General features: G+C 41.9%; 1 protein-coding gene across 2 annotated transcripts in view; it reads left to right on the top strand.

Moving 5' to 3' along the window:
- The window catches only part of ARIH1 (ariadne RBR E3 ubiquitin protein ligase 1), a 90,289-nt gene extending 67,220 nt beyond the window's left edge, over positions 1-23,069 (top strand). The window contains exons 7-14 of one of the 2 annotated variants that reach the window (XM_067555982.1): positions 124-230; positions 2,176-2,218; positions 4,178-4,249; positions 13,085-13,215; positions 13,320-13,377; positions 16,840-17,100; positions 17,947-18,059; positions 21,524-23,069. In XM_067555982.1, coding sequence (XP_067412083.1) covers positions 124-230; positions 2,176-2,218; positions 4,178-4,249; positions 13,085-13,215; positions 13,320-13,377; positions 16,840-17,100; positions 17,947-18,059; positions 21,524-21,608 — 870 coding nt within the window. In that variant the 3' untranslated portion in view covers positions 21,609-23,069. Of the gene's footprint in view, positions 1-123; positions 231-2,175; positions 2,219-4,177; positions 4,250-13,084; positions 13,216-13,319; positions 13,379-16,828; positions 17,101-17,946; positions 18,060-21,523 lie in introns of both variants that reach the window. The other variant, XM_067555984.1, reaches the window with a different exon arrangement.
- Positions 23,070-24,314: the final 1,245 nt, after the last annotated feature.

Below are 24,314 nucleotides of genomic sequence, written 5' to 3'. Positions count from 1 at the left end.
CCCAAAGACACTTAAGGTTAAAGGATACAGGGACAATGTTGTGGGGGATGGACACCAGATTATTAGGGTAAAGTGTTCTTTCCCTCGCAGTTTTGTGCCATGCTTTCTCATTTTATTTTCTAGTGTAATCGACTGTTAAAATGGTGTCCTGCCCCAGATTGCCACCATGTTGTTAAAGTTCAGTATCCTGATGCTAAACCTGTTCGCTGCAAATGTGGACGTCAGTTTTGGTAAGACCACTCTTACGAATTAATTCAGAGCTTTCCAAGGCTATTCAAAAGCTAACTGTTATGTACTGTATAAATATCTTGTTGAGAAGTTGTTGAGAGCCAGAGGAGGTAGTATGAGCTTAGTAACCATTTGGAAGAAGAGAGCGGTTTTAAAAGTTAAGGATTAGTTTTGTGGCTCATCTTCCCTTTTACTTCAGTTGAAAATATTCTTGCTCATCTTCCTAACTGGAAAATAAAAATGTCTCCAAGTAAGAGTGTCTAATCTCTGAGATGTTTCTGGAGCAATTCCAAACCCCTTGGACCCTATCCCTCAAATCAGTGGTTCCCAACCAGTGGCCTGGAGGCCAAAAGTGGCCCATGGCGACTTTCAAAGTGGCCTGTGCCTCCCCTCCAGCTGACTGTAGAAGGGAACTGCTACCTAAGGACCCAGGCGGAGCGCATTTCCGCAGGGCTAAAAGACGGGTGCAGGCTCCTTGCTGCAGCCAAGGGGATGGAAAATCAGCGCTCCCCTCCCTCTGGCTGTAGCAGGGAGCACAACAAAACGCTCTGCTTGGGTCTCTGGGCACTGGGGTCCCTGCTGGAACCAGAGGGAGGAGAGCACTAATCTTCCATCCCCCTGGCTGCAGAAGGGAACCACTGCCTAGGGACCCAAGTGGAGCGCACAGGGCTACAGGATGCGTGTGGTTTCTCTCCTGTAGCCAGGGAGATGAGCGAGGTGCTGAACATCTTCTGTCTGGCTGCAGTGGAAAGGGGGCAGGGGAGGCCTGCTGGCCCTTCAGAGTTGTAAAAATGATATCTGTGGCCCTTGAGTCAAAAAGGTTGGGAACCACTGCCTCAAAGTGGTTCATTTAACAAAGGAATGGGAGTTATGTTAAGCAAACTGAAGCTGCTTAAGTCAGTTCCCTCATTAACGGAATCATTGTGAGAGCACTTGGTGATGGTCATGTATAAAATTTAAAACTGAAGCTTGGAAATGCATTGATAAAAGCCTGGAATTTCATTTTAGAAATGGCAAAATTAACATGTTGACAATGTAGGGTCATCTTGTGGGTAAAACCCAGGACTGGTAATAGAGTCAGTCCCATACTCACTCAAGGACCTTTGAAAATTCAGTCACCCTCTCTGTATCTTGGTATCCCATCTCAAGTGAAGGTGGTTCATAGTCACAGACAGGTTAAGGCTGAATTCACCAGTTTTCCAAGTGGGGAGAGCGCCTCATCTGGGAGGCACTACCACACAGGATTATTTTTTATATTGTGCCTAACGTGCTTTTAAAGGGTTTTCATCCTAATTCAAAATCTTTTGGACTTTCAATGAGAGAATCAACAGCTGTAGTCAAAAGCCAAGAAACATACATCTTTAAATGCTCTTGAAATGTTTTGGGAAGGAGCTTTGCTTGAGACCTGAATTATATGGAAGTCTGCAAACTGTTAGGGCAGTTAACCTCATTGAAACAGATGTTATCCAGTAGAGGAAACACTTTTTTTTTCAAAATAAGTCTGAAAACGGTTAGACATGGAAACTGCTTATAAAATAAGGGTCCATTTTTATACCCCTTTAGCCATTTGAAGTGCCTTGCATAGGTGAAGTTTTTTGTTCAGCATTATGCTTTTTATTAAGAGCCCAGATGTCTGTTTTATTTTACAAGGCTGCCTTATACTTCCGGATGGAAAACTAATCCATTTCAGATCTAATGTTAGTAGCCGGGCCTCTTCTGGAACGCTCTAAAGTGTGTCATGTACCCATCAGGGGGCATGAGATTCTAGTTTAACTGAAACACACTTACAGTATATTGCCTTCAGCAAGATCTGGTGGCCAGATTCTTTCATTGGAGTAACCCAAAAGGCAAAAACCACTGGAAAAGTAAGTTTAATGGAGTTATGATTTAATTAGAAGCATAGAGTGATAGCTAAACTTCTGTGAATTAATTCTTTTTCATTTACAGCTTTAACTGCGGTGAAAATTGGCATGATCCTGTTAAGTGCAAGGTGAGTTGTCCAGCTTCCTCACGGAACCCATGGCTTTGCGGAACTAAAGGGATAAAGTCAAACTGTTAGCAGGGCCTCTGGCAAAGTAGCATGGTATTGTGGGTATTTACAGTGTCTAGGTCTGAGCCCACAGATGCCTTATAGTAACCAGTCGCATCACCAACAGGCACAGTAGGCTTCTGCCTCTTCATGTCAAGGAAGTAACAAGCAGCACCTGAAGTTGCTAGCAGTCTTTAAGGTCACCACTCGGTGTTGTCTGCATGAAAAATGTCCTTTAGTGCAGCTATGTGGAAGATTCCGTTGTCGTAGGATAATGTTATATAAGTGTCTCTCCCCACCTATGTTGTAGAGAAGTGTGGCTTCAGGAATAAATGCTTCATTCTACAGGGGTTATTCCTATGCTCACAACACAAAGCACAAAGTAGATGCTTAAATACCATAGTCACCTCATAGATTGCTTCTGGTTTTAATATGTAATCTCAGTGATCCTGATCCCAGGGGCCCCTGCCACCTAGCAAGATCTGTGGGGAAAAAAAGGATGATCATTTTATTACTGTAGGACTCAGTGGCCCTAATCAAGACTGTGGGATCCCATTGGGCTAGGCACTGCACCAACACATAGGAAATCTTGTTCCATGCCCTAAAGAGAATCCAATCGAAGATCTTAAATTTAAGAATGAGTGCAGTTAGCTAGCATTGGGGCAGTAAAGGGGGGTTGAAGTTCAGTTTGTCAGCATTTCCATGAGGGGTTCAATCAGTTCATGATCTACAAGGTCTAAGAGGTCCATTTTTCTTCAGTGATTTAAATTCATTGACTTAGCAGTGTTCCTCTAGAAATCTAGGGAAGTATATGTGAAAGTAAAATGTGTATGCAGGCTTTCCAAATAGCCTCAATGTGCATCTCAAATGGTAGAGATATGGGAATGTAAAATACAGATGCATTTATATTCTCTTTAGATTAATCTAAAGCTTACAAGTGAGAGCTTGCCTTATGGTTGGTGCTTTATTAGGGCTTTGGAGAAGATATTATGTAATAGCAGGGTTTTAGACAACTTTTCCCCAATTGAGCTCTCTTAAACTTGATCTTAACTTATTTAATCATCTGCATTTGAAATGTAAACCTTGAGGCCAGTGAGCATAGCTAATTAAAATGGCTTTTAAACTTTGCTTAGTATTGAAATACTGCAAGCAAATAAGACTCCATAACTATATAATATATATGCAACACTTGCAGTAGCTTTAAAACAAAAAACAATATACAGGGGGGAATAATATGTAAATTGTGATGACATAAAACTAGTTAGGACATTGTAGGAGACTCAGTCTGTGGAGGCTTTGCATCTTTGAGTTTATGCAGAGAAATGTTTGAACACTAATAGTCACTGGATGATAGACCCACCGAGACCCAACATAACAAATCAGGTTAATACATATTACCATTAGAGAAGAAAAGCACTCCTGATGTACAGTCTGCCAGAATATCACAGTTAACATGTAAGAAGAAAAAAACAGCATTAGTCCTCTTTCCTTGCTTTTCTTAGTTGGTAGATTTGCGAAAGGAAACTGAAACTTGATATTCTAGTCTGTGTTCTCCTACTAACTGGACCATGTAGGTATTAGGGGCAGAGTCTGCATGGAAGTAAGCTACATCCAAGACTTATCTTCTGAAAACTTGTTGCTATTCTGGACTGACTACTAAAACAGTCCCCAGAAGATGGTGTTCTGGATATCTGTGGTCATAGAATACTGTTTTCCAGGGTATATCTAGTGATTCTGGCAGACAGATTCTTCTGCCATGAAAGGAATTGTGATGTTAAAGCTCAGCCCCCCCCGGCGTGGCAAATGATGTCAGTCAGGTGTACTTTTTATGTTAATTGCTTAGTGTTAGCTTAATGTAATGTCTGTGATTTAAACTGTATAAAGTCTTGTAAGTATTCTATTTTTTCACTTTCTGAACAGTGGTTAAAGAAGTGGATTAAGAAGTGTGATGATGACAGTGAAACTTCCAATTGGATTGCAGCAAACACAAAGGTTGGTTTCAGTTTCCTTCACAAATACACCTCACAGAAGCCCTGATGAAAGCCAGAACAGTAGCATAATCCTTTGTCACTAGGAGTATCCGTCATCCCAGCAGAGTGGTGGTGTCAGCATCAAATGCTAAAGTCACCAGTAATCTAAAATGATCATCCTAGGTGCAAGCAGAAATGCTTCAGCTAATGGATGGGTAAGATTCTTCATAGCATAGCTAAGGGAATGGAGTTCAGTTATTTCCTTTTGTACTAAAGAGTTAATCAGGAACCCAAAGCAAGTTGAAGCTATTGCTCTTAGGGCTTCTGTCCAGCACCAATTACTTCCTTCAGTGTAAGTGTGTGAGATGTTTATGCCACCCATGGCTTGGTTAGGCTGGGTTAATTTACATCTGCCTTGAAAATCCCCTGGGTTTGGCTTTTCAAGAGTTCATTTCCGTTGGGCAGGATTCCAGATGGAGACTGGCAGACCAGCTGTTAAGATTTTATTATGCAAATATATTGGTTCCAGCCAGCCTAACTTTACATAAAACTTCAATGTTCTGCTTTAATTTGCTTTGTGAGGAATAAAAACAAGGATTGGCATGGTGGCAAGGAAGCAGAACATGTAACTATTATGTGGGGAATGCCGCTTAGGAGCAAACCTGGGCCTTTGCCTGTGAAGCCAAGGGGCAGTCTGTCTGTCTGTCTGTGTGGGGGAGCGGGGGTGGGGGGTGTGAGTTGCTTGTTTTCTGTTTAAGTGGACTCAGTTACATTTTAGTGGGATCAGAGCTACCCACTGTAATGAGGTGCATGGTTGATGTGGTGCTTCCGTTGTGAGACCCTGTCCATTTTCTGACTTTCTCAAATTCTTTGAACTGAGTCTTTCCATGCTTGCACTCTGCTTTTAGGCAAACTTCTGGAAATTTCTCAGTAAGATGCAGTCAGTGTTCTTTGAGTTCTATGGAAAATAAAGTGATTTCCTATTGTGCTCTGAACCATACATGAGCTGACACCACTTTGTTCAAACTTTTGCCTGCTCCTTAGACCCTACTAAAGCCAAGTTTGAAGGAAATCTGTTCAATAGCTATGATGGGAATCATCAAAAATATATTTTATGTTTTCCTCTAGGATTCTTTGCTTAACCTGAGTCTGAAAGGTTAGGGGGACGCATGCACAGTAGACTTAGATGCATAGTTAGTGACCAGATAGTAAATGTGAAAAATCAGGACAGTGGATTTTTTCCCCCCCCGCGCGGTGGGAGAGTATAGTTCCCTATATAAGACAAAGCCCCTAATATTGGGACAGTCCTGATGCTATTGGGATTTCTGATCAGGCACAATAGATTGTGCTGCTCAGTATTGTGTTAATCTAAGTAGCATTGAGGATTGGTCGTACCGTAAAAATGCTTTTGTAAGCTACTTTCTGTCTCTTAATCTTGAAAGGGGGGGTCTTCCGCAGTGCTCTTCCAGAGTTTCAGGTGTGAGAAGAAAGAGACAATGTGTAAAATGGGAATCTTACTTTTACCCAGATCTGAAATCTATTGCACAAGAGCCATACTAGTAGTGGTGCTGGGAGCTGTGTCAAGATCTAGGATTTATGTGGAGGGGCAGGAAGCCTCTGTAGGAACACACATCCACAGAGAGGGTGGGAAAGGGAAGTTGGGGGCCAGCCATGCTAGTATTAGCCCTGCTAATTTGTCAGCTCCTGATGTTCTGAGCCAGCAACAAAGCGAGCTGTGTCCTAGAACATCCCTAATTTTTTGAAGTTACTCTCTGTGATCTAATCATACAAGACACATCTACAGCAAAAAAATACTCTGATAGAGCCCAGACTCTGCAGTAGCAACAAAAACCAGTGTAATTACATCAGACATCTGAGCAGACCCACTGTCACAGAGTCTTACGGTATGCATAGCAATTGGGTTAACTACAGCAGTTAACTACATAACAATGTCACAATTATTCTTCTCCTAGAACTGACTGGATTGAATTGAGAGGAAAGCTGGCAGGAAATGTAACCCACCCCCGTTAATAAACTCTCTGCTTGCTAGTGGGCAGTGAAGGCATGGAGGACTGTGATTTTCCACTAATGATTAAGTACTAGTAATACCAGCTGAAGCACATACAAGTTGAGCTTTGCCTGGTGATTATTGGTATGCCACAGGAGAACTGGAGCAGCCCACCTTCTGGCAGGGCTGCAGGCTTGCCAACAGCCTCAGTCCCCTGGCTGGATGCCCACTGGCTGCAGTTCAAATTCCCAAAGAAACCTGAGCACACATCTGACTGTGGCATATGTTTACCGCCATCAAAAAGGAACTAAATATTTGTATTCTAAAGAACCCTTTCCTGCTCAAGCACAAGGGAAAGAAACAGCCACACACAAATGGCTCAAAAGGGCAGTTAGGCCCAGAATAATTCTGCAGTTTATAAACTCAGGCAGTTCTTGAAGCAAAGGGCCTTGAAGGGAACCAAAATAAACCAATTTTGAAACTCCCTCTTGGGTGAAATAGTCTCACTACATCAATGTCTTATGAGCAATCTCGCTTTAATGTTTCATTTCCATTGCCTTATTTTCAGCAAAAGACATTGCTGCTGCTTTTAGCTTCCAAAAAATGATTGCTTTCCTTATCAGAGATGGCCTTGTTGGATGCTACCACAGATTTCTGTGCCATTCCTTATGGCCTCTTCTCTGGGGGGCAAAGCTCCCTCCATTTTACCAAGACCAAGATGTAACTTGAGAAGATCAGTCCCCGTGTCTGTGTATGCAAAGTCCTGGTGATCTTGTTGCAGGTACAACAGGATAACATAGGATAGATACATTTGTTCAAGCTTGCCTTATAAGAAAGGAGTGCCATGAGGCAGGACCCTTAAGGAAAGTAACGGTGAAGGGAAACCAAACAACTGCTCTGCGAGAGAACACAAACATGAAACCCAATTTAAATGTGCTGCTCATTCAGGAATGAGTGTGATATGACACATTTATTTCTTTATAAATGTAATTGATCAGATTTAAAATGCAAATTGTGTTTAATATTGAGGTTGGCCAGGAGGCTTCTAGCTGGAATTAGCAGAACTTTATCCTTAGACACATTGGAGCTTTATCAAATCACGTAACAAATGGCTGAAAATACCACTTAGCCTTGTCTACATGTTAAACCAGTGCAGCTTTCTGTAAATTGGCTTAAAATTACACCAAATTAAACCAGTGCAACTTCCTGTCGTTAAGGCCTTAAATTCTCTTTTCCTGTTTGGGGAAGTCAGAAAGTTGGAGAGGCTTTTTGTACTACTTGCTGTGGTCTCAATTTGTATCAGGTTCTAACATGGCCTTCATTATCATAGTATCTGAGCATATGTTCATCTAGCCTATTAGACATGGTTTTGGGCATGAAGACAACTTCTGTGCTAATAAAACTAAATGTTTCTTTAAAGTTGACCTTTAAAGCTGGGTTTGTGCACTTGTGTGCTTCCTTATGATTATGGCTAAGATTTTGACAGGTATTTTTAGTAAAAGTCAAGGACAGGGTGCGGGCAATAAACAAGTTGTGGAAATGCATATACAGTGTAGCTTTCACTACATCATTACTGAAGCCAGAGACCCACTGCCCGGGTCTGAAGCCAAAGCTCGAGCCCTGCTGCTCAAGGCTGAATTAATGGAAATTTGAGGAAGTCACAGAGGTCTCGTAAAGTCACTGAGTCCGTGACTGACTCTTAGCCTTCCTTATCATGCATCAGGAAGGCCCGAAAGGAGTGTTTTAAACTTTAAATCCTAGGAATGTAAAGTCTGGTTGTCTTTGGCTGGCATTATGTCACCCTTTCACTATCTTCCAGTCACCATAGGGTCTTCCAGGATAGACAGAGGACTCGCATTTCTAATGCCCAAAACAAGCAGGGTTTTTGTCAGGCCCTTATCCTTTGTAAGGAAGCCCAAGCCCAGGTCTCTTCCTTTTCAAGTCACTTTTAAACATCTGAACTTTGTGTTCCACTCCCATGTTGTTTAGAAATACAATATTTGTATTTATCCTTTATACTATAAACAATTCTGGAATCCTGTCAAGTCCTCTTTTTTTAGTTTGGTGCTGGGTCTGAATTTGTCCCTTTCACTTCTTGCCACTGTAGTTCAGTGTAGAACCATGAAAGTGTCTTCCTTTCCATGTGGGACTGCCATCTTTCCTCTCCTCTTAGACAAGTGTTTTAAAGCAGCCCATTGAGATGAATAATTTCTAGGTGTCATTGCAGTTTAATTCTAATAAACAAGACTCTGCAAAATCCAGAATTGCAAGAGAACTGCTGAAATGCACCAAGAACTGGAACATTTGACAATCCATTTTTAAGATCTGGAATGTAACTACAGGTGTTTCTGTGCTGAGAGCTAGAATTCAGACCTACTACCACCCCTGTGAAACACTTCACCAAAAGGAACAGGGGAATAGCTCTTCTCATGTGGTGTTGCTACAGAAAGCACTGACACTCTTTCACTTGCATTGAAATAGGAACTGCATTTTCTGAGTCGACTAAATTCATGTTAATCTGAGCATAACGATAATGGAGGGTAAGCATCACAAAACAAGAACTAGCAAATGGGAACAGGTTTGCCCTGACCTTTGTTTCCAAGTGGAAGATTTGACTCATAGCCAGATAATCATACACTTGGGTTTGGAGAACCTTAATGGGGTCCCTTCCTGCATTGTAGCAGGGATAAATAATCTAGCCAGAATAATCCACTGGTATGGTAATTTGATTTCCTGACCAAATATTCTTGTTTGGCCATAGTTCTTAAGATCTTCCTTGCCTTACCCAATCTGTACATGATCTTTCCCATGCATTGATAGTGACTTGAATAGCTACAGCTGTTGGCTTTTCTGCTATTGTTCAGCATTTCTTCAGTATTCTTTAACGCCTGTTTCCTTGAATGTTTAATAAAACAACAATGGTTTGTTTAGACTTTTACACTCACCAACTGAATGGGGGACTTCCTTCATAGATATGCAGAGCTTACTGTGTAATTCACCTGCCATGGACCTTGAAGGAGTTTGGAGATTTCAAAGATGTCATGAATCAGTTAGCTCAACGGTTACTGTTAGGGTCTTTGTATTTATTTGCATTGTGGCAGTGCTTAGGAACCCCAGTCATGGGCCCAGGGCCACATCATAGTAGACACTGCACAGACACGTGACAAAAAGACGGTCCCTGCCCCAAAAAGCTTAGTCTCCTGAGATACTCTTTAGGTGAATTTTAATGCTCATAACAGGCAAATCAGGTGTAGTACTAGTTAAAGATAATGCTGGGAAAGCAAGTGATCTGGAAGTGTCCTGACACAGTTCCCAAATGTGCCTCGTGCTTGAACACTCTTTATCCAGCTCTGAATGGCTCCTAAACAGGGACTGCGTCTCCTACTGAATTGTACCACTTTCTCTTTTCATTTATCTGTGCCCCTGCAAGAATTAAATATGAGCATCTGTGTGGATGACAAAATATGTATGCAAAAGGGATTTTTCACAATTGCACCAGACATCCACTTCCACTCCAGAGCAACGTACTGTAGGACCAATATTTGGTTAACTGTTGGACCACTAATGTAAAATACTGGTTTTTTTAATGGAGCAGCATAATAGAAATGGATACATTGTTCATAGGTTTCAGCAAAATTATGCAAAAATTGTGGCTTAGCTGTCTTGAGTCTTTCCACAAAAGTGTGAAAAGTGTCCATTTGGTAAATCTACTTTTGGATCCCCCACAATGAAAGGAAGGAGAGAATGAGAGCTCCCTTGGGAAAAAATGACAGTCCATTGTAAGCTAAAATGTTGGATACCCTTCCTGTCATGGAAAGAGTCCTTTCTGAGTCTCTGCGGCTTGTAGAACTGAAGTAAGAAGCCCTAGAGGTGGATGCTTCCCAACCATGACCACCCGGTGGATAGCCTGGTAGGGCATCATACAGTTCTTGTCCATACTGTTCAGACTGAGACTCTCAAGAGCCTTCTCAGCTTTATTCTTCTAGATCACTTTTGCTTACAGATCTGAGTTTTCTTGCCTCTTTGTGGATAGAATGGTTCCATCTCTGGTTAGAAATTGTCTGAATTTTGGCAATTTTTATTCAAGGAGGAGCTATAGGAGCATTTGGTCACCACTTGTTGGTAGGACCAAAGTCCCTTCACTTCTCAGCCAGTGAAGGTAGTGGTGTCCTTATTGAGGATGGGATTGAAGGATGCAGTGACACTGTCCCAGCTTCTCTTAAGGGAACAGAACTTTATATGGATGCTGATAGTATCACCAGTTACTATCAGGTTTCTCTGGAACCATCTTCCAAAAAAGGTTAGAAGATAGTGAAGCGTCTTTGTGCACTGGGTACTCAGTTTTTGTTAATCATGGTCAGTCTGGTTCTAGGTTTGAATGTGACAGATGCAACCCTGGTTTTCTTGGTTGGTTGGTGTTCTGGCGTGGAAGAAAGCAAAGAGTCTGTTTCTTCTTGGTCTATCAGCTGCCTTTTTGACTATTAATTATGCATTGTTGCTATGTTGGAGACCCAGACAAGGATAAAGTTGCTCTTGATTGACTCCATTTCTACACTTCCATGTGACAAGGAGTGTTGTCTTGGGTAACTTTTCAGATGCACTGTTGTTTCTTATGTTGGGGTCCCCCAGGATTCTATCTTGTCACTCACCCTGTTTATTTGAATGGGGAGATGTCTTGTGAATCACTTGGCTCTACTTCCTTTTCATTACTCAGCTAGTGCAGTTGGTTGACTTGTTCAGCATCTTGCTAAGATCATGGTTTTGAATAGAGTAAGCTGGCATGATTCAACCTGAAAGAGTGTGGTTACACCATAGGAAAGAATAGCAGAGCTGATACTTGCTTCCTGAGTTGCAGGGAATCTGTCCTCTTATTACTCTGTTTTGGGTGTCCTCCTGGATCTCCAGCTATTTCCAGGTGGCCAGGTAGCAACAGTGAGTAAAAACCTCTTTTAATTAACACAAAGGTAGTAATCTCTGAGACTAGTGACAGTCTCACAGCAGTCCATGCCATTGTCATAATAGGATTACTGCATATGGGGCATCACCTGAAGATAGTGCACAATGCCACAGACTGTTAAGGGGTATTTCATGTCCTGGTCCACCACTAAGATCTACAATAATACAAATAACAAATTAAACTAATGCACATCATGGGGCACTAGCTTCGTAATAACTTCTTGGTGCAGCTTAACCTAGCTTTAACATAGAAAGCCTTATTTGCATTAGGTCCTAGTGGAAATACTTCTCTCCTGTGGTGAGACTGTGGAGATCATATGCACTTGAACTAACTGCTCCCTGTCTAGCTGTGGGGGCAGAGAAAAAAAGACTTTTTTTCAGTGAGAATTTGACTTTCAGGTCACACTGCACAGTTTGTTTACTCCTCCTGTTTTTTCTTAGGAAGAGGGGGTCAGCAGGTAGAAGATCGGAGGGCTTTGGCTTTGGACAGGGTGACTTGGGAGAGAGCCTTGGTTTTAGTTACTGGTCCTTAGTTGTGTATTAAAAGCAAACGTGCACACAGAGTAGTAGGTGGGACCTCTTCAGAATCTCTCTGCGCACGGGATGTTTACAGACAAGGAATAATTCCAATGGCTGAAAGTTTAAACTTAACATTTTAGAAGAGGGGTGGTCTGGTGGTTATGGTGTTAGCCTGGGTCTTGGGTTCACTTTTTTTCTCTGCCACAGACTTCCTGTGTGACCTTGGGCACTAGCCGTTGGCACTCAGTGTCTCTTGGCTCAGTTCCCCATCTGTAAAATCGAGATTGTATCTCTGCTTTACCTCTCCAGGGTGTTGAGGATGCGTACATTAAAGGTTGAGGTGCTTAGATACCACAACGAGGAGGGCAGAGTGGGTAGCTAAGTGCCTAAGGAGTTGTTTTCCTGACACTTCCCAGGAGCTGAGGAAGTGGGGAGAATAATTACCTGCTCGTTCACTTGGTTCTAATGCAATATGGCTAAGTTGGGTTCGGAGAGCGTAAGAAAGTGTGACTGGCTGCACAGTGTTCTGAATCAGAAAAATAGCATTTCTTCTCTGTCCCCAAGCCAGAGGTTAGGTTTAGAAACTTTGTATTTCTGTGTCAAGACTCTAGTCCTGAAATGTAAATGAGCAAAACTGAAGTTCGGGTTGTAAAAGTGGCATTCCACAAAGTGTGTTGAGCTGTGTTCTGAAATAAATTCAATGACTGCCAAATAGCTGTAAACAGACTTAAATCTGCTTTAGCCCATTGTATGTATCTGGAAGAACATCTCTACTGCACAGATATGCCCTAAGAGTGCAAGAAAGTATTGTATTTTTGCAGTTTGGCAAATAAAGTGTAATAAGCTGGTAATGGTCGTTGTACATACTTTCTCTACTGGTGTCAGTCATCTTGTCCTCTCTCAGCCTTGGTCTTCAAAGTTTTTAAAAAAAATTTAAATCGCCCAACATGTGGAGCACACTTTGTCTTACTACAAAATATTCTCCTGTTCTGAGAGATACCCCATGAGTTGGTAGCATAGAGCAGTTGTTGACTTTACCGATAATCATCAAATTACCTTTTTCCCCTGGAATACCCAGGCAATATTGGCAAGTCAGCTTACAGTAGCTGTGCCTTTAACTGGATGAGTCATTCTTAAAGCTTTATCATCATGCCTCTTCCAGTGTTTGAAAGTCTCTTGGGCCTTGACTCGGGAAGGAAGAGGATCATATTGACTTCACTCCTGCTTATTTAATTTCTGATGGCATGTAATTTCTCCCAGCTCTGTTGTGAACCTGGTTGGCTGAATTAGGTTCATGTTTGTGTTCTAACAAGATTGGAAAGATCAGAGCACATATGCTGCTTCTATCGTTAAGTGTCTGTTCTTTGTTCACAGGAATGCCCCAAATGCCACGTCACCATCGAAAAGGATGGAGGCTGCAACCACATGGTCTGTCGGAACCAGAACTGTAAAGCAGAGTTCTGCTGGGTGTGTCTTGGCCCCTGGGAGCCACATGGATCTGCCTGGTAGGTTTGGAATCTTAAACTGGCGGAAGAACAGGGCGGCTGTATTGCAAACATTCTACATGTTTTAACTTATGTCCATGAATTCAGTCTTCGTCTTTTTTCAGGTACAACTGTAATCGCTACAATGAGGATGATGCAAAGGCAGCAAGAGATGCACAGGAGGTGAGTACATAACTCTTGGTGAGGATTGGAAGAACATCCTGTTTGTGGAACGCTTTCTTTTGGATTCTGTAAATCCTAAAATACTGTATACTGTCACTTCTTGTTAAAATACACAAATAGTGAGGATTGACTGTTTGGCCCATCCAGTTCCTGGAGGTTAAGTCCAAAAGACATTTACATTTGCTCACAACAATGATATCTTCCATTTGGGGTAAGGTCAATGTACAGTGTCTTCGGAACGTTTTAACCTAGGTCTGTTTATCATTCTTGTTGCCTGCTGGTTTGTTAGTTGTAGCCAACTCTTCAGAGAAGTAGTCATTGCAAAACCAGGAATCCGAGATCATCTTGACTCTGCATCTAAAATGCATTATATTGCACATTGAGCACGTAAAGCGCTTGAAGCTAATCCTGTGGTGCTTCACCTGCAAAAGGTCTGCTGCCCTTAATGTAGTAGAATTCACAATCATTGTTATAAATGATCTATAATGGGTTTTCAAGAGCTTGCAGGCAACACATTCAGTGAGATGTTTGTGAAAGGCAGGCTCGTTGAATAGAAGTCTTGGATATATTTGCAGCTCTGTTAAGCATTGTAGTGTGAATAACGGTAGTGCATCCAGGAGTACCCTCATAAACAGGGAGGGATTCGCCATGTGTACAGCAAATTGCAGCAATCCATTTCACCCACTTTGACTTAAGTATTCCCATAGCAGGGAACTAGAATATTTCCTGAAACACATCTGCTACAAATGGCTGTAAGTACTGAAATATAATACAGCTATCTTCTGCACATCATATTTATACCGTGCATGTCATTAGTACTTCAGCTAATCTGCCAGAGAAAAGAAAACTAGAATGCATGTGATTCATGCCTGTACTATTCATCAGTGGTGCATTTCTCCATACTAAGTATACAGCATCTCTTTCCCATACTCTTGAGATCAGGTTTTTCCTTGATATAATGTAAATATCAGTATTGTGAAATAATTTCTTCTCTAGGTGCTAATCTGAAAATGTAATTTTAAAAAGTTTTGTATGCTGTACAGTCAGTCTAAACCTATAACCAGCACTTTCCTTGGAAGGATGTAAATCAGTGTTCTAATTCAGATATTAATTTCCGTTGCGGATTGGACCCAGAGGCTGCAGTCAGGATGAGGCCCTAATGTGCTGCACTGTACAGGCATACTGAAATTAAATGACTCCATAGTGGATCACTTCCTGTTAGATTTCTGAAAATGATTGATTGTTAAACATCCATAAGGAGGAGATTTTGGCCAGCCCAGTGGTCTATCAAGCATCTAACAACTGTGCAGAAGGTCTGGGTTTACTTTGTGGGTCTAACAGTGTGGAATGGTAGGGATTAGCAGTGATACTGAGACAGAGAAGAAAACGACTTGTCACTCGAAACCCCAACCAGACCAGAATGGCGATTATTCTTATTTTCCAATTAGAGGCAGTTGAGGCCCAAAACAAAGGCGCTAAGGTTGAAATGGGGGCACAGATCTTCAGATATCCAACAGGGGCAGAGAGGGCCTTCTTTAAAGACAAAAACAGTTTTCTTCCTTACTTTTTTTGCATCCTTGGTGCCAGCGTGCACACAGTCCTGTACGTGATCTACAGGTAACGGGATTTGTAAGGGGACACATTAACTAAGGTCTTGTGACAGAATATTTTGAGCATGTATGCCTACTTGTCAAGTACCATTTACAGGCTATGTAATACCAGATGACCTATAACAAGTGATCTATATTGGACAAATTATAACAACCCCTCTGATACAGTTACCTAACTTGTACCATTATCAAAACTTCTCCAGCAGTTTTTTTACTGACTCTAATGACTGTTTGGTTTATAGCAGGGATTTGAAATCTGCCAGGGGGATGACTCTGTGTTCAAAGTGGTGTCTTTTGCATTCCCATGAAAATACATTAAGGGGTAGGATTAAATGTGCTTTGGAGGATAGAAATTTGTCTAGGGCCAATCCTGCCTGGCTAGCTTTGCCTCTCTTTTGTGTTTAATGCTGGAGAGAGAAGGTGGGTAACTGTTTAATGCTGAACAAAATTCCCATTCCTGGTTTCCACTCTCCACAATTTCATGTGGTTACATATGTACATACAATTCAACTTTTGGCTAGGAGATGCACAACTGATCTTGCTTCTACTGCTGACATGTCTCTCTTCCCTGTCAATCTAAATATCTTTTGACTTAAGGCAGGGATTCTCTGACCACCTTAACCTCTTTCATAACTAGATGAGAGTAGGAGGCCCAAAACTTTTGTTGTAACCTGGGTCCAGAAGAGGTGTAACCATGCTCCCTGTTTTATGATTAGATGCCCTCCTGGGCCAACCTCTGATGTGAGATCATGATATAGAAAAGGTTGACTTAAATGAAGATACACTTGGATGGAAGCAAATGGGTTCTAGAATAATATTCCCTGCAGACTGGTGTTGGTGATAATTTTGTACTCTTCACAAACTTCTGGTAGAACTGGGAAGGGATCCCATATCTGCTGTATGGTTTAACATAGTCTCACTTGCTTAGCCATACTGCTTCCCAGAATCTTCCATATCTATGCGCTTGACTGTGCTGCCTATAAAATGTGGCAATTCTTGCATATATAACCACTGCCTTCAGTGTGGTGCTCTTTGTCCTTCAGTGGCTGTTCCACAGAGAATAACAATCTATCTTGCTGATCGCTACTGTAGTTACTTTGTTCGCTTCAGTGGTAGTTAGTGCAGAAGGTCCAGGGTTCAAACCTTGCTGATACATTGGGGTTGGGTGTTAAATGCGCAAAATAGAATGTTTTTCCTTTTTAAAAATCTTCAAAATTACATACAAAAAATTACATGAAAAGGATTATTAAAGCAAAGTCTAGCACTCAGATCTTAGTGAATGCTGAAATTAAACCTGCTTTTGTGCATATGCACTAATACGTTCCTTAATTATGATCCTATGCCCTCCTCCCCACTCCAAATAGGAAACCTGCCTCATTGTGCGTGGCATGACAACCCTGGTGTGTGTATGTACCGGAAATGAATACTGGAGGTTGACAGGAACCAGTCTAGTATGTACTGTAAATGAACACTGGAAGATAGACAGGAACCATTTTTGTGAAATGTGATTTGTGTTTTATAAGCGTGATTTAATTATTCTTCCAAATGTCATGGGTTGGGATTTCCTCGTGCAGCACTAATGCCCTCTGGGTGACCTGGTTTTCCATAGAGGGTGTGGACTTGCGTACTCAGAGCTGCACAATGACTGGGTGTGTTTCAACAGGACCGTGTAAAATGGTTCCATGGTCCCATCTGCGCCTGACCTATTGAAAGGAGCAAAATCATTGTTAGAAGGGAAACTGTTCTGCTGGTCACAGTTGGATTCCTTCACCAGACTTTGTTCACGCCTAGTTTTCAGCCATTACTTTGTTGTAACTATTTATTTTCTTTTCCCTAATGGGAATTAACACAGCGATCCAGAGCAGCCCTGCAGAGGTACCTGTTCTACTGCAACCGCTATATGAACCACATGCAGAGCCTGCGCTTTGAGCACAAACTCTATGCTCAGGTGAAGCAGAAAATGGAGGAGATGCAGCAGCACAACATGTCGTGGATTGAGGTGCAGTTTCTCAAGAAAGCAGTCGACGTCCTCTGCCAGTGTCGTGCCACGCTCATGTACACTTACGTCTTTGCCTTCTACCTCAAAAAGAATAATCAGTCCATTATCTTTGAGGTAGGGAAAACACATTTTGTACTCCTTCCCTCCAACTAGCAACACTACTGAGTACCACAGGGGGACTGGACCCATGGAAAGGAGTTACGCAGAGATCATACAATTGTGGGTTTTATTCAGTATTATTGAGGGCTGATGAGACTGGGTAAGAATCATCTAGGATCATGTGAAGCATTCCTAGTGAGGCAAGGGGAAAGGGAAATAGACTGGCGTAAATCATTGTCCAATTGCTGTCTCATGCCATACAATAATCGCTGTGTTCGGAGACCTACAAGAAGCAAATTTTAGGTTTGGTCTGTTGAAAGTGTCATGTAGATCTTAAATTTAATGTTTTTCTCTCTCCAGTATTGCTGTAGTAGCAGTAAAAGATAGTCCCTGAGCCTATGCTACGTAGACAGAAGCAGTGTTGGCTGTTAACTGAAAATCATTCACCGTTATTCATTCAGGACTTAAGCAAAATGCTGTATGGCAATGGCAGGAGTGTAGAGTAACAGACCAATACTAAAAGCTGTGCTTGGTCATTCATATGGATGCACCAGCAAAGACCTTGTTAGTGTTGAGTGGAATTAGATATACAAGGGATAGGAGGGGAGAGGATTATTTGACTGACAGGAAAATCCAAACAGGGAAACAAGCATTATTTCAACACCTAAAGGAAATTTTGAATATCTTTAACTTCTGGGTGAATCATGAAATGAATTCTCCTCAGTTCTGAACTGCAGAGGGGCACATTCCGCAGTGTATTCAACGCAATCGTCCCCGTCTGCTTCTCGTTCAGGTCAGAATTTCTAGTTGATTTGAGGAAGTGTCTATATAAAAAAACTGGCACATCTTTTGTCTTTGCAGAATAACCAAGCAGACTTAGAGAATGCTACGGAGGTGCTTTCTGGGTACCTGGAGCGAGATATATCCCAAGATTCGCTGCAAGACATAAAGCAGAAAGTACAAGATAAGTACAGGTATATTTTTTGATTTAGTGTACGTCCTATATTGCTAACATCATCCCTCTGTAGGTCACTTTTGATATGGCAGGTAAGAGCCTGGAGAGAGGGCACGTGTAATAGCCAGGCTACAAGTTTCTCCTGGACCTAATCCCTTTGGAGAGTCTCCCTCATTGTTGGCCTTCTGCCATGTTTCTTGATCAGCAGCCAATCTCTGACCAGTCAGCTAAAGCCAGTAGCAGGCTGATGTCCAGTACACAAAAACCAAACGAGTATTAGCTGTGCTGGATACCTAATGAAGACTGGCTGCCAGCACAGTTTACAGCATGGTGATCTAGCCCTCTTGGGAGCAAGTGAAACTGAAGTGGTGCTGGTGGGCAGCCTTCAGCAGTATCCACAGCACTGTTAACTCCTCTTCTACAAAGCAGTGGTCAGAAACTCTCCCTTGTGTAGATAAGGCTTCTGTGTAAAGTGCAGTTGCTTTTGGACCCTGCTGCTGCAAAGGAGAAGACCCTGAAAAAGACCAAAGAAGGGTCACACACAGTGAAGGGAAAGCAAAGAGGAATGAGTAGGTTTGATGTTGCTGTCCAATAATTTTGCCCTGAGATGAACCACCAAAGGTGAGCAACCAAAATGTTTATGTAGCTGGGCAGCTAGCACCATTCATTGCATCTTTGCGCTGACTAAGCCAACTAATGAATAGGCTGAGAAAAGAGCATCATGCAAGAAAAGGGAGAGAGACATTTACTCCCTCACCACCTCTTCTTGTAGCTACTGAAGGTCGTTGGGGAAACGCTCCTACATATGGAAACCTACAAAACTGGAAACATGGATGGGCCACTGGATTCTAGGCTTCAGTTCTGAGGCATCAGGCCAGAGTTACTGAATGTCTGTTGTGTCTAGCAGGAAAAACAAACCACTGCACAAGGAAAATGAGCTCTACTGACTGGGAAGTTTCCCTTGTGAATAAAAACACTAATGATCTTATGATAGAGATACTGCCCGCTCTCCTGGAGTGACTGGCAGCACTGCTAGAATTGAACATTTCCATTAGACTTGGCTTTTGAAGTGTTCGTAACTTACTCATTTTAACTGGCATTTAGGCTGTGATTTTTGGCTCTGAGGCTCTTAAAATTTGCTATTCTGTTATCAGCTATCCAAAACAGACCATGGTTAATCTGAATGTGTCTGTATTGCCTGAAAACCCAGCATCCAAACCTGCCTTCATATTTCTGGGGAGAAAGGGTGGTCTTCCAAGCGTGCACAGATCCTTGAATAACCCGTCAGATATTACCTTAATCACGCACCTTTAATCAAACTCTTTTTGTTTGTTGTTCTAACCTTAACATTTGTTGTTCTAACTAAATAACTTTTGCTGGCTATAATATTTTGGAGTAATGATGGGGCCTGGGACTGAAGAGATGCAAGGTGTGGATGGTAAATCAAAAGCTTTCTGATCTCTGATTTAAAGAATTCCTTGGGAATTTCAGTGAACCTCCACCTTGCTCATTCAGCTCTAGCTGGTTTTGGCCAATCAGCTTGTGATGCTCGTGACATTTCTGGAAAACAGGAGTTAGAAAAACCCAGCAAAATAACTGAAGATTGGAAAGCAATTACTATGCATGTTCCATTTATCACATGTTTCATGAAATCAATGGGACTTTGTGCTGTGATTTATTTGCAACAGCTGATACCAGTGGGAAGACCTAGAATAGGTTCTTTCAAATAAATCTGTCAGCTGGATCAGATACTGAGTGTTAATGTGAAGGTTGTAACTTAAAGCAAGACCATTCTGTGTGCAGGTTGCTACTCTGTGCCTTTCCCCCTCTCTTGTTCCTGGATATGGTAGCATAGGCAATCAAGGATTGTTGGCTGTTTGAAGATTCCTGCAACTGACTACAGACAACCTTTTTTCTCTTAACATGTATCTTGCTTTAGCTGGGGCGAGGGTATTTGGCTTTTGTCGAGCAGGCCTGGCTCACAGCTGAGAGCCTTTCAGATGACACTGACAGATAGATAAATAGCTCCCAGTGGGAGCCTTAACTCATGAGTTGGTTCCTAAATTCTAGCTTGTCGTATTACAGCAAAGTGCTTTTCTGCTGGTGGTATTCCACCTGTGCTGCCAAGCGGCACTGATTAGCCAGGGAATCAGTGGGATGGCCATACCTGCTATACTGGGAAGCAATTAATGGAGTAAAGTTTCCACCCTAGCACGGAGGAAGTGGGTAGCGAAGAACCCAGGAAAAGGGATGATCTCCAGAAATGTGTCAATAAGTAGCATGAAAGGGATACTGAAGACTGACTTTATTGTGTATAATAGCCATGTAAAACCTTAATATTTTTCAAATTATTTCTCATCTTTCTAGTTGGCTATCACACATGGCTACCTTTGATTCATTACTTTGCTCCAATGTCGTTGGTATTGATAGCAGTGTACCTAGCTCTGGGATCAGTGTTAATTGCTGCTTCACCAGCAGGGAAATCATCATATTTTGAAAGCGTGCAGATTGGAGAGGCCTTTTAGGACATAGTGGGTAAACTTTTCAAGGACATGCTGTGGTGATTCCTAGGGCAGACCCTTGGTCCAGCAAGGCTAACCAGCCATTGCTTTTTCTTTGTTTCCATCTTTACTATTTTGGAGGTGAACAAAATTGGACCCAGTCCCTGTTTTTGTCATATTGGCTTTTCTCTTCTGTCATCTAAATGTGGTCCAGTGGATAGGGCACCAGGCTGAGATACAGGAGAACTTGGTTTGTTTCCAGGTCTGCCACTGACCTGTGCTGCACCTGTAGGTATGTCACAATCCCTCCACATGTCCATCTTTCAGCTTGTAAAATAGGGATAATGCTGACTGAGCTCTGCAGAGGACTTCCTTCTCTGCAGATGAGAAGCGCTATATTAAGTATGTTTATAATGTGTACCTCACAGACATCTTGATTGACTCCCAGGCTTTAATCAGTGGAATTAATAAATTATCTGTATGTGAATTCAAACTACATTCCACATAATGGGGCCGGATTTAGGGGCAGGCAACCCAGGCGACTGCCTGGGGTGCTGGGCTTGGGGAGCACTGGGCTCGGGGTGCTATTTTTGTTGTTCTCAAAAAGTTTCTATAAGCTTAGAGGAAATGATTTTTATTTGCTTACGTATAGCATGAATAAATACAGATTTACAGATCCTAGCATGCAAATGTATTCTCTTATATGACAGGGGTAAATCATGCATGCAAATTGTGCATTAAAGTCCTGAAATGGGCTACATATGCAACAAAAAAAGTATTCAAAAGGAAGGGGGTGCTGAAGATGCTCTTTCCTGGGGGTGCCATTTGGTCTAGGGTTGTCCCTGCCACACAGTATAACCTTGTCTAAAGGTCGGTTTAATTTTGAGTCTGCAAAGCAGGACAGTCACTTGTCTACAGTAGCTAGAACAGCATACATGCAGTTCCTAACCAGCGTCTCAATGTGCTTTCCCCTTTGCTGCAGATACTGCGAGAGTCGACGAAGGGTGTTGTTGCAGCATGTGCATGAAGGCTATGAGAAGGACCTGTGGGAGTACATTGAGGACTGAGACTGGCCCTGCATAAAATGAACTCTGAAAACTTTACCATCTAGAGTGCTCATGCAATTAAAACACACACACACACAGAGGCACTACGCCTATTACACCGCTGGGTCTGTAGTACCGGGATTCTGTTTTGCTAACAGAAAATTTAAGTAAATTATATTGTAATAAAAAAAGGTAGATAAACCATTGTACAACAGTATTCTAGGCGGCCAATAAGAGTGTGACAGACGCACTAAAAAAACCCTCCAACTTTAACTTGTAACGTAGCTTCATTCTCCAAGCTGACTCCTTTTTTCTTTTCTTTTTTCCTGTGTGTAGTACAGATGAAATTTAAACCAGTTTCTTGACACCGCTTTTCATGTCCAAACCAGCCATTTTGATGTACTTTGGTAAGAGGTTCTCCCTCTCCCTCCTTCTCCTCCTCGCACACCCAAGTTCATGAATGAATGTTGATTAGCTCATTGTAAAGATGATTCTCGGGTGGGAACGAGAGGGGTACTCAGCAAGGAAAAAAACTTTGTATATGACTTTTAAAAACAAAAAGAGGACAACACAGTATTTTTCAAAATTGTATATAGCGCATATGCATGGACAAAGAGCAAGCGTGGCACGTGTTTGCATAATGTTTAATTACAAAAAAATATTTATTCTTTAAAAATCTTCAAGATTATGTCTATTTGCTGTGCATTTTCTTTCAGTTTGCTTTTTTTATCCCCAGGGTTGGGGTGGGGGAAGCGTGTGCTGGTGTAGTGACTCTTTTGAAGGCTTTTACCAGAGAAGTTGAGTTTCTCCTCTTCCTGCATCTTTGATTCCCTTGGCTCCATGTTTTGTGTGTCCATTGCTGGCAACGGAACCACCCCCTCAGATTTCTAGTTCCTAACGCCAATTGATTAATTTGGTGTGTTTCATTAGAGATGAATGTATGTTGTGATTCAAGATGCTATGTCTTTTTCGCCTATAATATTATCTGCCCGAATCAAACCTAGCCATTCCCATGCACGCAGGACATGCGCTCTGAACCTGGCTGATGTTCAAATCCATAGGAAGTGTGTGTTAGCAATTTTTCTTTTGAGGGAGGAAAAAGGAAGGTTCTCTTACACCACTTCTCAAAGAGCACTGAAAGATTTCAGCTGTTAATCTCCTCCTCTCCCTCCCCCCTTTAGCTATCAAATGGAACATTCCTTGCTGTTTTTACGTTTCACTTACATTATAACAAATCGTGACGTTGAAAAGGAAGATGGTGGAATTGTCTTTGTTTTGGGCTGAGTTACTGGGCAAACCATCCCGGCAAATACTAAACACTCCATCTAGTGCAGTAACAATTGAAATCAGTGGGATATTTTTTCAATTAAAAGGGGTGAGAACTAATGAGTTCTAGCTGCTAAGTCCATTTTTATTATTTCTGTAACAAGAGCTATGTTAAAGTACACAATTGGTGGTGGTTTTATTAAATTTACTCCTGTATAGGAATTCCTTCTGTGGTATTTTTCACCAGGCCAGTGTCCTAAAAGCTTCCTGATAACCTACCGATTTAAGGGAGAAGGAATAAAAAGGGGCAATTGAGACAGTCTACAGACGTGCCTAATATGAAACACCAGTTTCTGCTGAGGTGGTCTTAATCATTTCCTTCAGCTCTCTTGCATCTGGAGAGGATGTTGCTAATGTTGACACATACAGAAGGTTAGCTTTGCACTTCCACTCCTGTGGTACATCAACTTCCCTTCAAAGTGTTTGTCTCAAGCCCTTTAAAAAGATTGTGTTGAAGCAGAATGTGTTCTGTGCACTTTTCTTTAGAAGACTGCTTTGGGGGAAGTTAATCTGAGGGTGTATGTGCATACAGGGAAGAGCTCTGTTCTGATAGGCTGGGCACATCACAGTGGATATCACTAAAGGATATCATCTGGCCTCACTTCCCATTAAAACTGCTGTGTCCTTGCAGTTCTCTGCCACCCAAACTTTACTGATTGACTCTTGAAAATGTCAGGCCCAACAGATGTATTTCAAGTTAAAAATGTAAACAAAATGCTTCCTAAAATAGCATCTCCATCTGCAACCACTGTAAGGGGGACAGCTAGCAGTGCTGGGTGGGGTGGGGTGGGTGGATGGACAGAGTTAGCAATTTAAATTTCCAGGGGTCAGGTTTTATCCTATTTGTTTACTGTCCCCTCAGCTGAGAATTGAAAAGCAATGTGCACATAGTAACTTCAGTTCCTAAAGATAAAGGGATATATGTTGTGTTCTTAAATCTTGATTGCTGTAGACCTCATTTAAGACAACCGATTAAAACCACCATTTCCCATATAGTGTTTAAGTTCTGGATGGCCATCTGTCACTGTCCAGTTATTTGCTGACCCTTTATCCTAGCTTTCAAAACTCTTAATTCTCTGTATTTATTGAAAACTCTCCTTTTCAGTATTGCCAGCTGGGCGGAGCAGAGTTCCTGGCCCAGTCTGAGACAGTTATTTGATCATTCACATCAGCTGGCAGGCCCTTCCCTTCTTTAAAGGGCAAATATTTGCAGTTAGGATGCATGGAGTGGATGCCTGAGCAGCAATATGCAAAATACTGAATGGACCTCAGTCACTTACAAGGGACTAACTCCATGACAGGGTCCTACCAACAGAAAACAGAACAGCAACGTGAGTCTTGTGGCTTGTCTTCAGAACCCTAAATTCCCTATAACTCCCTGCAGTGCTGTTGGGTTTTATA

The sequence above is a fragment of the Emydura macquarii genome, unplaced genomic scaffold (assembly GCF_026122565.2).
Source record: "Emydura macquarii macquarii isolate MOO-44397 ecotype Brisbane River unplaced genomic scaffold, CSIRO-AGI_Emac_v2 contig_1644, whole genome shotgun sequence".
Taxonomy (NCBI): Eukaryota; Metazoa; Chordata; order Testudines; family Chelidae; genus Emydura; species Emydura macquarii.
This window is presented reverse-complemented; position numbering and strand designations above follow the sequence as displayed.